Below are 14,241 nucleotides of genomic sequence, written 5' to 3'. Positions count from 1 at the left end.
TAACAATATTCGCCGTTTGTGGTTTTCCTGTTTTGTAGCAAGCCAGTTGACAATAAACAAATTTTTGCAGTAAATCAAGGTTTTACTTTTGTCAATAGAGTCTTGCAATGAAAAGTGTTAACTAAATGGCAAGTTTTTAGCTATGCAATCCAGGTGTCCAGTTCCAGGACTGTTCTGAAATACTTCTTAATTTTTGGTTATAAATAGTTTGGTGCATTATTAGAAAAATTATTAAATAATTAAGTACCTCTTTGGAAAAAAATTATTACCTGATGGGAATTAAGACAAATTTTATCCATATAAATGTTTATTTTATACATATTAAATATCTATTTATAATGTGTTCTCAGTATGAATTAAAATATTTCCAAAATCATATTTTTAACAGCTGAATGTTTTCACTATGTGTAATGTACACAAAGTACTGAAACAAGCATAAAGTACTTGCAAAGACCTTGTTTTGAACTTGTTTTATAGTTCACTGAAATCCAAGATTGAATAAAAAAAACTAAAGTTGAAAACAGTAATTTGTATGATAGCATTCGATGAGTCTTTTAGATTCATTTTAGGCTAATCTTACCTTGATCTAATCAATTACCAAACTGATTTTTTTTGATATTCATTTTTGCAATGTGGGCATCACTAGCTAGGGTGGCATTTATTCCTCATCCCTTACTTCACTTGAGAAAGTGGTGAACCTTTTTGAACTGCTGCAGTCCGTATGGTGTAGATACAGATATACCCGCAGTATTGTTATGGGTGGAGTTCCAGGATTTGGACCCAATGACAATGAAAGAATTGCTTAGATGGCAGGTGGCTTGGAGGGGAACTTGCAGGTGGCATTATTCCCATGTGCTGTTGCACTTGTCCTTCTAAATACCAATGGTTGTGGATTTGGAAGAGGCTTGGAAAATTATTAAGGGAATGCTTTGAAGTTAATTGATATGATACTTTGGCAGTTATCTATATTTAAGCACAATGCCAGGAACTGTAGCCCATTTCTCATTATTCAAAAAATGCGTTGCTCAATTTTGATTCACTTCCCCTCTACACTTCCATTTTTGGTTACCTAGTCTACATGGCATGCAAATTAAAAGGTTCCTGGTAGGTTTATTTGGGGATCTGGTACAAATCTTTATCGATAGATATAGGATGCATCAAACCAACAGAGAGTCTCCCTAACTACTTGTCCCTCTTTCAATTTCTAAGCTGGAAGATCATATAGAATGGACATGCAGTGATTTAATTGATGTTTTTCAGGATAATTGTCCACTGTAGGACATCAATTGTTTTATTGATCTAAATTTTAAAAACTGTGGTGACGTTGCCACAGGAAACATGATTTCACAACGACAAATCAACAGGGTTTTCAATTAGACTATTCAATGATGTTCTAAAATTAAACAAGAGCAAATGCAAGGCAATGCAGGTTATAAATAAAAATACAGACCTGGGTGTGATACAACCTGCTAAGGGGAAAGTAGAAGGACTTTAAAATGTTCTGAGTGAGTTACAAATCTTTGTGACCGTTTAGGAAGAATTCCAGATTTCCATTAGTTTTTGTGTGAAAATGTGTTTTCTGACATCGTGACAAAATGGCCTAGCCCCAATTTTAAAATTGTGTTCCATTTCCTGGATTTCCTCACTTCTCTAAATTACCCATTATAAACACCTCAGTTAGTGCATGCCACAATCTCCAAAACTCAAGGCATATATGTCAAGTTCATACAATCAGTCCTCACAAATTAACACTTAAGACCATAATATGCACTGTATCTCCTCAAAGATTAACGCATTCTTTACTGAAGTGTGGTACCCAGGAGACAGCACCGAATACAGAATTCAAGATAGGGTCCAACCAATCTCTATTATACTGAAGGAATAACTTTTTCCGTTTTGTATTTCAATCTTCTTGAGATAAATGTAAATTTTCCATTCATTTTTTAGATGAATTTTCATACATGTGCACAATATTTTAGTGATTTGTGTACCTGGGCACCCAAATCTCTTCACTTGTCCATGAATTTGTATCCAACTTGATAAACAGGACCTCCATAGCCTTGAAAAGAAATACTCAGAAAGGTCCTCATTGAAACAAAGGAGAGTTTTAGTGTGAATAGATTAATACAAGCACTTTTAGATAATTAGGGTAGCAAAATAAAAATGCATTAGTTTAAGGGTGTGAAGGGCAAACTTCAGATAGATGTCATGAGTTATTTCTTGGTACACAGAGTGATCAATAGTTGAAGCAGTTTAGAATGGTGGTTTGGAGCCATTTGTTTCAGGAATAACTAGATGTTATAAGGTGAAAATAAAGTTGATATTAGGAAGGATAACATCAAAAGGCCTTCTTCATCCAATCAGATTTCAGCAACGGGCAAAGAAAAAGAGAAAGTGAGAAGATTAAAAGAACAGAGAGAAAAATGAAAAAGGAAAAGAGGAGGAAAACATAAATGAATTGAAGAGAGATTAGTTAGTTTTCCAGGTAACCATCAGTAGGATTTTTTTTTCCATTGATTGTTTTTATCAGCTCATTAACAGATGGGAAGTTCATTGATGATTCTCCAATATTCCCTACTGGAAAGTGATATTTTCTGCCTTCAGTATATACTTGGAAAATTAAGCTAGAGGAACTTCCTTCCATGGCTAAACCATTGTTATCACCCTTCACAACCATTGGATGTTTCATTCAACCAATGACGTACTTTTGAAGTGTCGTCATTGTTGTAATGTGAGAAACGCAATAGTTAATTTGGCCACAGCAAACTTCCACAAACATCAATGTGATGATATAAAAGCTAAATACTGCGGATGCTGGAATCTGAAACAAAAACAGAAAATGGTGTAAAATTTCAGCAGGTCTGACAGCATCTGTGGAGAGAGAGTAGAGATGATGTTTCGAGTCAGGATGACTGTTCGTAAATGTGATTATGACAGAATAAGTTGTTTTTGTGATGTTGATTGAAGAGTAAATATCCCCTCCCCCCCAACTTTTCCTTATAGTGCCATGCACCTTGTATATCCACCTGGAAGGGCTGATGAGCTTACCATCATATCTGGAAAAAGTTTCAGTTGCACCCAAAGAGTGGGGCAGTTAACAGACAAACTGAGATAAAGGGTAAGCAGCAGAAATCAGAGCCAGGAGGGGGCTTGGATGAAAATAGATGAAAGCACTTAAAAATATAACTGATTAAGACTAGGGCCCAGTTGACCCTTTAAAACCTATCTGTTTGTGTCCACTTTTGGGACTCTGAAGATGTACGCCTGTATTCTGTCAGCAATCGAACAGACAATGGGAAGGTCCGTTGACCTCGGGCAGGATTTTCCAGTCTCGGGTCAGGTGCAGATGTAAAATCCCGCCCAACAGCTAACTACAATGACAGATCTCAGTTAATGGGAGAAATTACAGAAGCTTCCTTTCAAACAGAGACAGTTATTGAGATTGAAATTCTCAAAATATATAGGTTTTAAGAACAAAAATGGAAATTTTAGATAATTCCACTGATCAGTAATTTGGTTATTGGAAGGCACAAAGTTAAGGCCATTAATAAAAGAAGAAAAGAACGGTTAAGTAGTATTATTATGGCAGAGAAAGATTTACCAGAAATAGTGATGGAGGCAGAATCCTCAATAGCTTATTAAAAAGAGGTGAATAAGTATTTGGAAAATAAAAATTTTAAATGGTATGAGGAAAGGGACAAACTTTTTTTTTGCAGATTCAATAGAGATTGATCACAGATCCTGCTGTCAGCTGACAGGATTGAAGGTCCAGGTGCCATTTGTAATTGACACCTTGATAATCACTCAGCGCCTCAGCATCAGTCTAGTAGAAGCTGATAGAAGCTCTAGCAATATCAGCACGATCTTAGTTTTCCTCTATCGACATATCTCAGTGCAGACAACATATGGCACCCTGCTTCAGAGATATCTCTCTTCAAGATTTCCTCCCAGCTGTCTGGGAGTGTTGGTGTTCACTGGCTCAACTGGGTGCAATGTAGGAAAAGGTCAATTACCTGCATTGCAAGGGTGACTGCAATGGTGGCATTCCAACAAAGTAACTTCCATGAGAGCACTGTCTCTATTTTGTCTGCATCCTGAGCATTCTCATTCTCTTGGTCTTCTTGACATTAGGCCACATGGCCCAAGGCTGGTAGCTCTTAGTACCAGCTCCTGGTACCTCTTGTCCTCTGCTCTGAACAAGACCCATGTAGCCTCAATGAATGAAACTGTGGATGAAAGCCATATGTACATCACTATCTACAAAGGCCCTTGTTCCTGACCTCAGACACATGCACCAATATAAAGCCTTGTGTTTTCTTTGGTCTTCTCCCATCCCACTGTTAGTTCCTCCAAACTCAACCTGGTCTCCTGTCGCTTAAGCCTGTTGTTGCTGCAATGCAGAGTACAAGTCAAGAAATAATAGAGGCTTGTAAAGAATATATTGCAATAAATGTAAATTTTAATCTTCATACAGATCGGACAAACTAATTTGGTAAAAATAGCATTCATAGAGTGTATTCAGGGCAGTTTGTTAGAACAATGCATTCTGAAAGCAACCAGGGAGCAGGTTATGTTAGACCTAGTAATGTGTAATGATACAGGATTAATTATTAACCACATAATAAAGTATCCTCTGGGCACAAGTTATGATCACATGATAGAATTTGACATTCAATTTGGGAGTGAGAAATGTGGGTCTAAAACTAGTATCTTAAACTTAAATAAAGACAATTATAAAGTTATGAATATAGGGTAGTTCAAATGGACTGGAAAAATAGGTGAAAAATAAAGAAGTGACAGGCATTTACATAAATACTTCATAACTCTCGATGAAAATATATTCCATTCAAAAAAACTTTAGAAAAAGGATGTGGAATCCATGGCTAATTAAGGAAGTTAAGGAGGTATCAAATTAAAACAAAAGGCACACAATGCTCCAAAGATTAGTGTTAGGCCAAAAAAATTGGAAAATTAGAGTGTGAGAGAAAACTACAAGAAGTATAAAGATAGGCAATATAAGTTTCTACAAGTATATAAAAATGAAAAGAGTAGCTAAAGTAAGCCTTGGTGCTGGGAGGATGAGATTGGGGAATTAATAACGGGAAACAAGGAAATGACAGAGACTTTGAACAAGTATTTTGCGTCTGACTTCACAGCACAAAACACAAAAAATTGCAAGAGTGTAAAATCAAGATGAGAAAGGAAGGGAAGAACTTGAAACAATCAACAATGATCAGGAGTCAAAAAGGAAAAAGTACCCTCCGGACTTTATGGCCTGTTTCCTCTGGTCATAAAAGAAGTGGTTGCAGAGATAGTGGATGCATTGGTTGTAATCTTCTAAAATTCTCTAGATTGTGGAACAATCCCAGCAGGTTGGAAAACCGCAAATAAAATGCTTCTATTCAAGAAAGCACGGAGTCAGAAAGCAGAAAACTATAGGTTATTAGCCTAAACTCTGTCATTGGGAAAAGTCTGGAATCCATTATAAATGAAGTATTCGCAGGACATTTAGAAAATCATAATGAAATAAGTCAGATTCAACATTATTTTTTGAAACAGAAATCGCGTGTGACAAATGTATTAAAATTCTTTGAGGATGTAACAATTAGGATGAATATGGGAAATCAATAGATGTAGTGCATTCACATTTCTAAGAGGCATTCAATAAGATTCCACATAAAATGTTCTACACAAGATAAGAGTTTATGGCTCATATATTAGATGAATAGTTACCCAGAAAGATCATTTTCTTCCTTGAAACTGAACTAAAGCATTACTCTGATAATAAAGGTGGCTATGAGGAAGAAATGTTATTGATTCTAAAGTATTTATGTTTGAGTCTCCAAAGACATGTTGTAGGTTTGGTAAACATTATGTGAATGATAATACCTCAGTGACAAAGTCACACCTCCAAGATCAGTTATAATATAACATGTTTTCTGTGCAAAGTCAACATCAAAATTACTTCACAAGGGAGAGATACCCTTGAGAATCAGTCAACCAGGTAAACAAAATAAAGCATTTGAAGGCAACAAAGAAATTCACTTCAATGCAAGTTGCTTTTGCTATGTGACAAATAAAAATGATAAGAAAAGTCTAAAATAACTGAGTGCAGAGTGAACTGAATATCTAAATAGCAAAGGCCTTGCCTTCATTTTCATAGCTTTGACTTTTGAGTTCACTAGCTTCCTGCTATCTCTCAACCTTTCATTCCATACTGGTGCTCTGACTGCTATCCATGGCCACCTATTCAACTTCAACATCATCCATGGCCTCACTACTCCCAGTGTATCAAAAACTAACAAGGCTATCTCCTACCACTTTCTTGTATCCTTTACTTACCTGCCCCTAGGCAATGAGGTTATGAGCAAAATTTATAATGTATTTGGCATGGATAGCCAAATGGGTGATGAGCTGCATTAACAATTACAATATTTTTCTGAACTGACAATTTGTTCTTCAAAGGATGTTAAGCAACTGAGCGAATATCTTCCATTTTCAATTATTAATTTTTCAGTCACAGCTGTTCCCTATTTTTATTAATGACTTAGATAACATAATAGAAAGTTTGTCAGTGATATGGAAATAGATGATATATTAAATTAAATGTGTGGAAGTGTGAGGAGAACCATAAAATAAAGAGAAATTGTTGGACTAAGTGAGTGGATAAAAATATGACAGATGGATTTCAACATAATTAAGTGTGAAGTCTTCCATTTGGTGCCAAGAAAGGATAAATCTGAGTATTTTTAAATGGTGCAAAGCCAGAAACAGTGTGAGGTCGAAAGAGATTTAGGAGTCCATTATAACAGATTACTAAAATGTATTGGTTAGGTACAAAAATAATCAAAAGACTATTGAAATGTAACTACAGGGTCTAAATATAAAGGAATGTTTCCCTATAGCTACATAAAGTCCTATTTATGCCTCATTTGGATGCTTGAGACAGAGTGGCCCCCCCCTCAAGCTAAAAACCTCTGGCGACAGGCTAGCAACTTGTTCCAGGAAAAACCTCACTAGGGGAACAGATGAATGTGTGCCTTGTGCACTACTAGGTACAGGAAAAGAAACAAAACAAACCATGTCTCATTTGAGGCATGTGTACAGTTCTGTGCACTATACTTCAGTAAGGCATTATTAACTTTGGAAGGAGTGCAGTGCAGATTCAACTGAATGTTACTATGGCTCCAAGGGTTAAATTATGAGAGACTGCATAAACCAGGTTTATATTCTCTGAGGCAAAGAATGATTTAAGGAATGATTTGATTAGGATTTTTAGGATTTTGAAAGGAGTTGTTTGGGCACAGAGAGACTTCTTCCACTGGTGGGGGAGTCTTAGACAGGGGAAATGATGCAAAATCAGAGTCAGGCCATTCAAGACAGAAACTGAGCAACACATCTTCCTGCAAAGGGTGATAGAAGCCTGGAACTTTTTCCCCACAAAAAGATGCCATTGCAATTGATCATTTTCATTCTGACTTCAGTAAATGTTTGCCAGCCAACAGAATTATAGGATATGAAGCCAAAGAGGGGAAGTTATGATGCTGATTTTTGAGTCCAAAAATGTACAGGATAGGTGGATTAGTTATGCTAAATTGTCCTTTAGTGTCCCAAGATACATTGGTTTGGTGGATTAGCAGGGTAAATATTTGGGGTATGGGGTATGAATAATCTCACTGATTGGCATATCAGGCTTGAGGGGCTGAATCACCCAATTTGATCTGCATGTGCTTAAATGTTTATCATTTACATTTATTTAACATTTGAATTTTTTAATTGGATCACTTGAGTGCAAATCTCCATTATTCCTGACAGCTAAATCACAGCAACTGAGTGTGTGATGTCATGTAACAATCAGTTGTCTGAGGGCAGCCGATGAGAATATTAGTTCCAGAAAACACATGGCACTTTTCTTGACATGCTTGTGCAGATTTCTTTGGTTTGCTCCAGTAGTCCCAAATAATGATGCTCTGTAGCTGCCTTCTTATTGCTGTTTCTCAATCTCTGCCCAGCTCAATCTCCATTCTCAGTTTTCTTTCTATTTGCATCATTTGTACAACTGTCAATTTCTCATCATTGAGCCCTTCATTCTTGCTATCTACCAATTCCTCTTTTGTGTCATATGTGCACTATTTCTTATTCTCATTCTTTGTCCATTCTCACTTCTCAGATTTTCATTACTTGCCATTGTAGTTCTTACTGTCTCTCATCTCTCTCTGTTCCTTATTCTCACTTTCTCTCATTCTGCTCCCTGTTCTATTTCTCGCTATCCTTCATTCTCACTATTTCTAGTTCTCTCACAGTCTCTCCCCTTCATGTTCCCAGTCCCTCTATAGTGTCTATTTTTCATTATCTCTCTCACTTTGTCTCTCTCTCCCTCAACTCTCCCAGTCCCTCCCTGTATTCAACCTATTATTGAGTTCTCTGTTTCTCATTCTTTGCACTTCTTTCACTCACTCTCCCTTCTTCATTTACTCTATGTCTCTCTAGCCCCTTCCCCATGCTCCCAGTCCCTCTATGAAATCTATTTCTCACTAGCTCTTTCACCCTCTCTCCCTCTTTTTCTCTCTCTCCCCCTTCATGCTCCCAGTCCCTGTGATCTATTTCTAGTTCTCTCCTACTCTATTTCTGACTCTCTTTCACCATCACTCTCTTCTAGTCCCTGCCTATTTCTCACTATTTCTAGTTCTCTCTCTCCCCTCCCTCTCTGTACTCTATTTCTCACTGTTATTCACTCCCCCTCCCTGTGATCTATTTCTCACTATGTCTCTCTCTCTTACTTTCACCCCTCCTCCCTCTCCCAGATCCTCTCTGTGCTCTATTTCTTGCTGTCTCTGTCAATCATTCCTTCCCCAGTCTCTCTCTGTGATCTATTTTTCACTATTTCTAGTTCTTTCCCACTCTCTTTCTGACTCTCCCTCATTTTCCATCTCTATCATTCACACTTTCTCCCAGTCTTTCTCTGTGCTCTGTTTCTCTCCCTATCATTCACACTCACCCTTTCCCAGTCTCTCTGCATGATCTATTTCTCGCGCTCTCTCCCAGTCTCTGTGCTCCGTTTCTCACTCTCACCCTGTTCCAGTCTCTCTCTCTGCTCTATTTTTCTCTCTCGCTCTTTGTCACTCTCTCCAATCTCTCTTTCTCTCACTCTCCTCATTTTTTTCACACAGAGGGTAGTGAGTGTCTGGAACAAGTTGCCAGAAGTAGTAATAGAGGCCAGTACAACTTTGTCTTTTAAAAAGCATCTAGATAGTTACATGGATACAATGGATATAGAGGGATTATGGGCCAAATGTGGGCAACTGGAATTAGCTTAGGGGTTTAAAAAAAGGGTGGCATGGACAAGTTGGGTCAAATGGCCTGTTTCCACGCTGTAAACCCCAATGACTTTCTCTCTCTCTCTGCCCTTTCCCAACGTCTCTCTCTCTCCCCCACCCCAATCTCTGATTTACTTGTCATTCTAAGTCTCCCTCTGTGTTACTCTCTCTCACCCTCTCCCTCTGTGGGCTCCAGCCTTGCCCCTCTCCTAGTCTCTGTCACTCACTCACTCTCCCCTTTCCTAGGCCCTCTCTCTATGCGTCACTCTCTCACCCTCTCCCTCTCTGTGAGCCCTGCCCCTCCCCCACTCTCTCGCGATATCTACAGGCTAGCCCGGGGGGGGGGAGGCTGGGACTCGGCCTCGCGAGTGTTGGAGTTTGGCTGAGAGTTTGTGGAAGATGGCGCCTGTTGTCACAGGGTGAGTGTCCGCTTGTACGGGTCGCGCTGCCCGGGGCTCCGCTGCTGAGGGCCGGGCTGCCGGCCAGCCTCGGGCGGGTTGCTGCGGCGGAGACCGGCAGGTGGGCCCGGTGTGTGGCTGCGGCTGGCGGGCCGGGAAGGGGCGGCTGGCTGCGGCCCGCCGTCCTATTGTTTGCTGCCTGTGTTTTTGTGGCCCCGACTCCCCCGAGTCTCCGCCGTGAGCCGGGCCCGGGCTTCCCGGCAGCTGCCCGCTCGCTTCAGGCCGGCCAGGGAGCGCGGGCGGCTACGCTTCCACTTCCTCCTCCTCCTCTCTCCCGCTCTGTGCAGCCCGAGGCCAGCTCCTGCCCTGAGCCGAGCCCCCGGACAGGCAGTCCGGACCACTGGCATGTTTGTTTGTTTCTTTTCGGGTGAACGGGGCCCCGGGCCCGACAGCCGGCCTCGCACTGACCGTCTCCCCGCAGAAAGCAGCAGCAGGGAGGGAGAGAACCAACTTTGGGAGTTAAAGCACCGAGTTTTCAACACTTCACCCCCCCCACCCCCTCACTGTCTTTCTTCTCCCCTTTGAATACTTTGTTTCTCACCATTGGTTACACGTTTCCTCTTTCTGGTGATTTGGGAGAGTTGTTTTGCTCCCCTTCTCATGTTCAAACGATCTTACTGACAGTGAGTGGTTAAGCGATTTTTGAATGCTTAAAAAAAAAGTTTTCCCGGAATTTCCCTTCCGCTGAATGGTCGACTCTTGAGTCCTGTCACTACTTTACTGTACATCTCATAGCAAACAGTCCCCTTGGTGAAAGGACGCAGCTGGTTGCGGATTACCCCAGCCGAGCGAATCAAAGCTACTCGCCTGGAGCGCAAACAAGCGTGCTTGTACGCATCAGGGTGTCTGCAGGGAATTGCTCCTGAAACTGTTGCGTCCTCTGGGATTTTTTCTTATTTCATTTAACGTCCTCCCTCCATAAAAAATACTGGTTAACGCAGTACTTTTTTGCATTTTCCAGATATTGCAGTTAAGAAATTAGATGGTTCAGATTATCCTAAAAACAGTTGACATTGTTTCTGAATACAGTTACTGAAACTCAGTATGATGCTCAGTACTGTACTGCCAACTGTTAGACCTGTCAGATTAATGCTCTGATATAGCTCGTGTCTTAAAACTTGTTTTTTCCATTGTGTACGTGAGATTTAGCGCACGGCAGAGTACGCTATATGTGACACGTGTGTATGTTTTGAAGTCTTTCTGCGTAATTTAAAATATCAATTCTTGGTGTCTGTCACTCGTGAGCCAGGATTTATTGCCATCTCCAATTGCCTTGAGAAGTGAGGTATTGAGTGGATAGTCAAGCCATTTCAAAGGACATGGTGTGAGACTCCAGTCACATAGGGCAGATTGGTTGAGGTCAACAGGTTTCCTTCCCATCAGGATATAATGAATTGGTAAGGATTTTCTGACAATCTTGACAGTTCCATAATGTCCATAACTGCTGCTGAAAAGATATTTTTGTTTCCAGATTTTCAAAACAGTATTCAAGTGATCAAACTGACATGTGGAATTTGAATTAATTCTCTGAATTATTAGTCCAGTATCTTAACCACTAAAATATGTAATAGAAAAGGTATTTAGACTGAATCAGCCTTGCACGTCTTGGCATGCTGATTAGTAGCCTGGTTGTTCAGGGCACTCTAAATGTAATGATATCTAGATTCAAATATTATGCAAAAATTAAATTTTGCTGCATTTTTCTGAAACTTTTGATTAAAATAGCCTGTTGTTTGCATGGAGGACACTTTTATGCAGCAAAAGATTATTTTAAACCTGTTCATAGTGATTTAAATTTCATTCTCCATTGAGGTAGTCAATCTATATAAAAAAAGACTGAATTTAGTCTAATTTCAATATCATTGCTGGTTTTGTTATTCACATCATCTAAAATGGCAGTCTTATTCTATGTTTATTTGAGGAATCTGATGACTAGGTCAGGACAAATAAATATGAGCGATTTAGAAACGGTTCAAGGTGTTATGGGTACCTAAATTGTTGTTTTTTACTCATGAGGTGAGAATCTCATTGGCATGACCAGCATTTGATGCCTATCCCTATTGATCTTTGAGAAGGTGAACTTTCTTGAACTATTGCTGTCTGTGGTGTAGGTACACCCACGTTGCTGTTAAGAAAGGAGCCCGAGAGTTTCAACGTAGCAACAGTGAAGGAGCAGCAACATAGTTCCAAGTCAGAATGCTTTATTACTTGGAGGGAAATTTGCAGATGGTACTGTTCCCCTGCATCTGCCACCCTTGTTCTTCTTGGTATAGAGGTTATAGGTTTAGAAGGTATAGTCGAAGGGGCCTTGGTGAGTTGTTGCAGTGCATCATTTGCTGCTGTGTTCTGGTGATGGAGGGAGTGAGTGTTTTAAGGTAGTGAATGGGTGCCAATTCCCTAGATGATGTCAAGCTTCTTGAGTTAGAATTAGATACATCCAGGCAAGTAGGAAGTATTCCATCACACTAGTAACTTACACCTTGTTGATGTTGGTAGGCATTGGTAAATCAGCAAGTGAGTTTCTCTCTGCAGAATTCCCTGTCTTTTTCCATGTAGCTGCAGTACTTATCTGACCAGAAACCTAACTGGACCATCGGTAACTCTTAAGGTAACTGTCTTGTTGGAAATGGTCATTGCCTGGTACCTGAGTGGCACATTGTTACTTGCTGTTTAACAGTCCAAGCCTGAATGTTTTCTGGATCTTGTTGCTGCATAGGGCACAGGCTGCTTTAGTATCTGAAGGGTGTTGGAATCCTCTATATGTAATCAGCAAACATCCCAACTCGTGAACCTATATTCTAGGAAAGGTCAATGATAAAGCAGCTGAAGATGGATAGGTCTGGGACAATACCTGAGGAGCTCCTGCAACAATGTCCTGTGACTGAAATGATTGGCCTCAAACAACCACAACCATATTCCTTTGTGCTAGGTCAAACTCCAACCAGTGGACAGTTTCCTTCCTGATTCCCAGTGACCTCAGTTTTGCTAGGGCTCCTTGATGCCACACTTAGTCAAGTGATGCCTTGATATCAAATGGTGTGCTGGCAACAAATTAAAAATAATAAACCTTTGTTAAAGGACAAGTATTGATGCAAGTGTACTGTCAAGAGACCTTCCAAACATGTGCATGCCATCACTCAGTCTGCATATTTATCCCATTTTCTAACCTCCTTAAACTTGAGGTCATTCTCCTCCATTCTGCCCTTGTCCTACTTGCACTGAGCCCAGTTCAGCCAACACTCCCAAGCTTACTGACCTACATTGGCTCCTAGTCAAGCAATGCTTCGGTATTAAAATTCTCATTGTTTTTGAATCCTTCCATGACCCCAACTTTCTCATCTCTAATTTCCTCTGGACCCATAGTTTCTTGAGATATCTGACATCAATTATTTCTGGCCTCCTTAGCATCCCTGATTTTCAGTGCTGCACCATTGCGGACCATACCTTTACCTGCCTGGACCCTAAGCATTGCAGTTCCCTCCCTAAATGGCTCTGCCTCTCAACCTTTCTTTCCTTTTTAAGATGTTCTTTAAAACGCACCTCTTTGACAAAGCTTTTAACTGTCTGCCTTTGTGATTTGGTGTCACGTTGTCCTTTGTTAGTCGTGTGAAGTGCCTTGGGATATTTTATAATATTAAAGTGTTGCATAACCGGTTGTAGGACTGGAGTGATAGGCCTTATCCACAAATTATATAGGTGTCTCTGGTTTGACATCCACCAATGAATTGACTGACATAAGTTAAAAAGTTTATTTATTAGTCACAAGTAGGCTTTATTAACATTAACACTGCAACAAAGTTACCGTGAAAATTCCCTACATGCCACGCTCTGGCGCCTGTTTGGGCACACTGAGGGAGAATTTAGCATGGTTAGCCTGCCTAATCAGCATGTGTTATGCTGTTTCGTTGTACATTTTGTTAGCATTGAGATTATGTTGACTAAAAATTATTGTTTTCAAGCCTGGTTTAGAGTTTATGTTTGATTCACATAATAAGTCTTTAGAATCTGTGCTGCTACTGGTAGTTTTTGTTAGGATGTTGTTACAAGGATTTGTACTCTGCTAAAAATTATTGCTGTTGTCAGGGCTGGAAGATCAAAAGATGGTGCATTTAATAGTAGAGAAATTGGGAAGTTTTGTTGTTCAGTGGATTAATTTAAATTTGTGGATGTGTACTGCCTTAAACTTGTTGGGAAGGGAAGCATAATAAAAGGATATTGCAAATGTCCTTGTCCTTGTATTGGTATGCTATAATGAAGTGCATAAACTTCTTAACTGCTGCGAAGTAATAGTCAAAAGGACTTTGAAAATGGCATGGAGAGAGAATTCTCTTTGCAATGCGATATTTCTTTTGATCCTTAAGTTGCATTGCATGTAATTTATAATTATGAACTTGGCTGACATCATGATCCAATGTTGAAGGCAGATTGTGTGGGAAGCTGTCTTTTTGGACGAGATGCTGAAGCAA

At 39.8% G+C, this 14,241-nt stretch overlaps 1 protein-coding gene across 1 annotated transcript in view; it reads left to right on the top strand.

Annotated features, from left to right (window-relative positions):
* The first annotated feature begins 9,671 nt into the window (after positions 1–9,671).
* The window catches only part of rbpjb (recombination signal binding protein for immunoglobulin kappa J region b), a 106,285-nt gene continuing 101,715 nt past the window's right edge, over positions 9,672–14,241 (top strand). Inside the window, exon 1 of the mRNA XM_080189179.1 lies at positions 9,672–9,736. Coding sequence (XP_080045305.1) covers positions 9,717–9,736 — 20 coding nt within the window. The 5' untranslated portion in view covers positions 9,672–9,716. The remainder of the gene's footprint in view (positions 9,737–14,241) is intronic.

The sequence above is a fragment of the Carcharhinus amblyrhynchos genome, chromosome 1 (genome assembly GCF_965287045.1).
Source record: "Carcharhinus amblyrhynchos chromosome 1, sCarAmb.v2.hapA, whole genome shotgun sequence".
Classification (NCBI taxonomy): domain Eukaryota; kingdom Metazoa; phylum Chordata; class Chondrichthyes; order Carcharhiniformes; family Carcharhinidae; genus Carcharhinus; species Carcharhinus amblyrhynchos.
The sequence above is the reverse complement of the archived record's forward strand: the minus strand, read 5'-3'. Positions and strand labels throughout refer to the sequence as shown.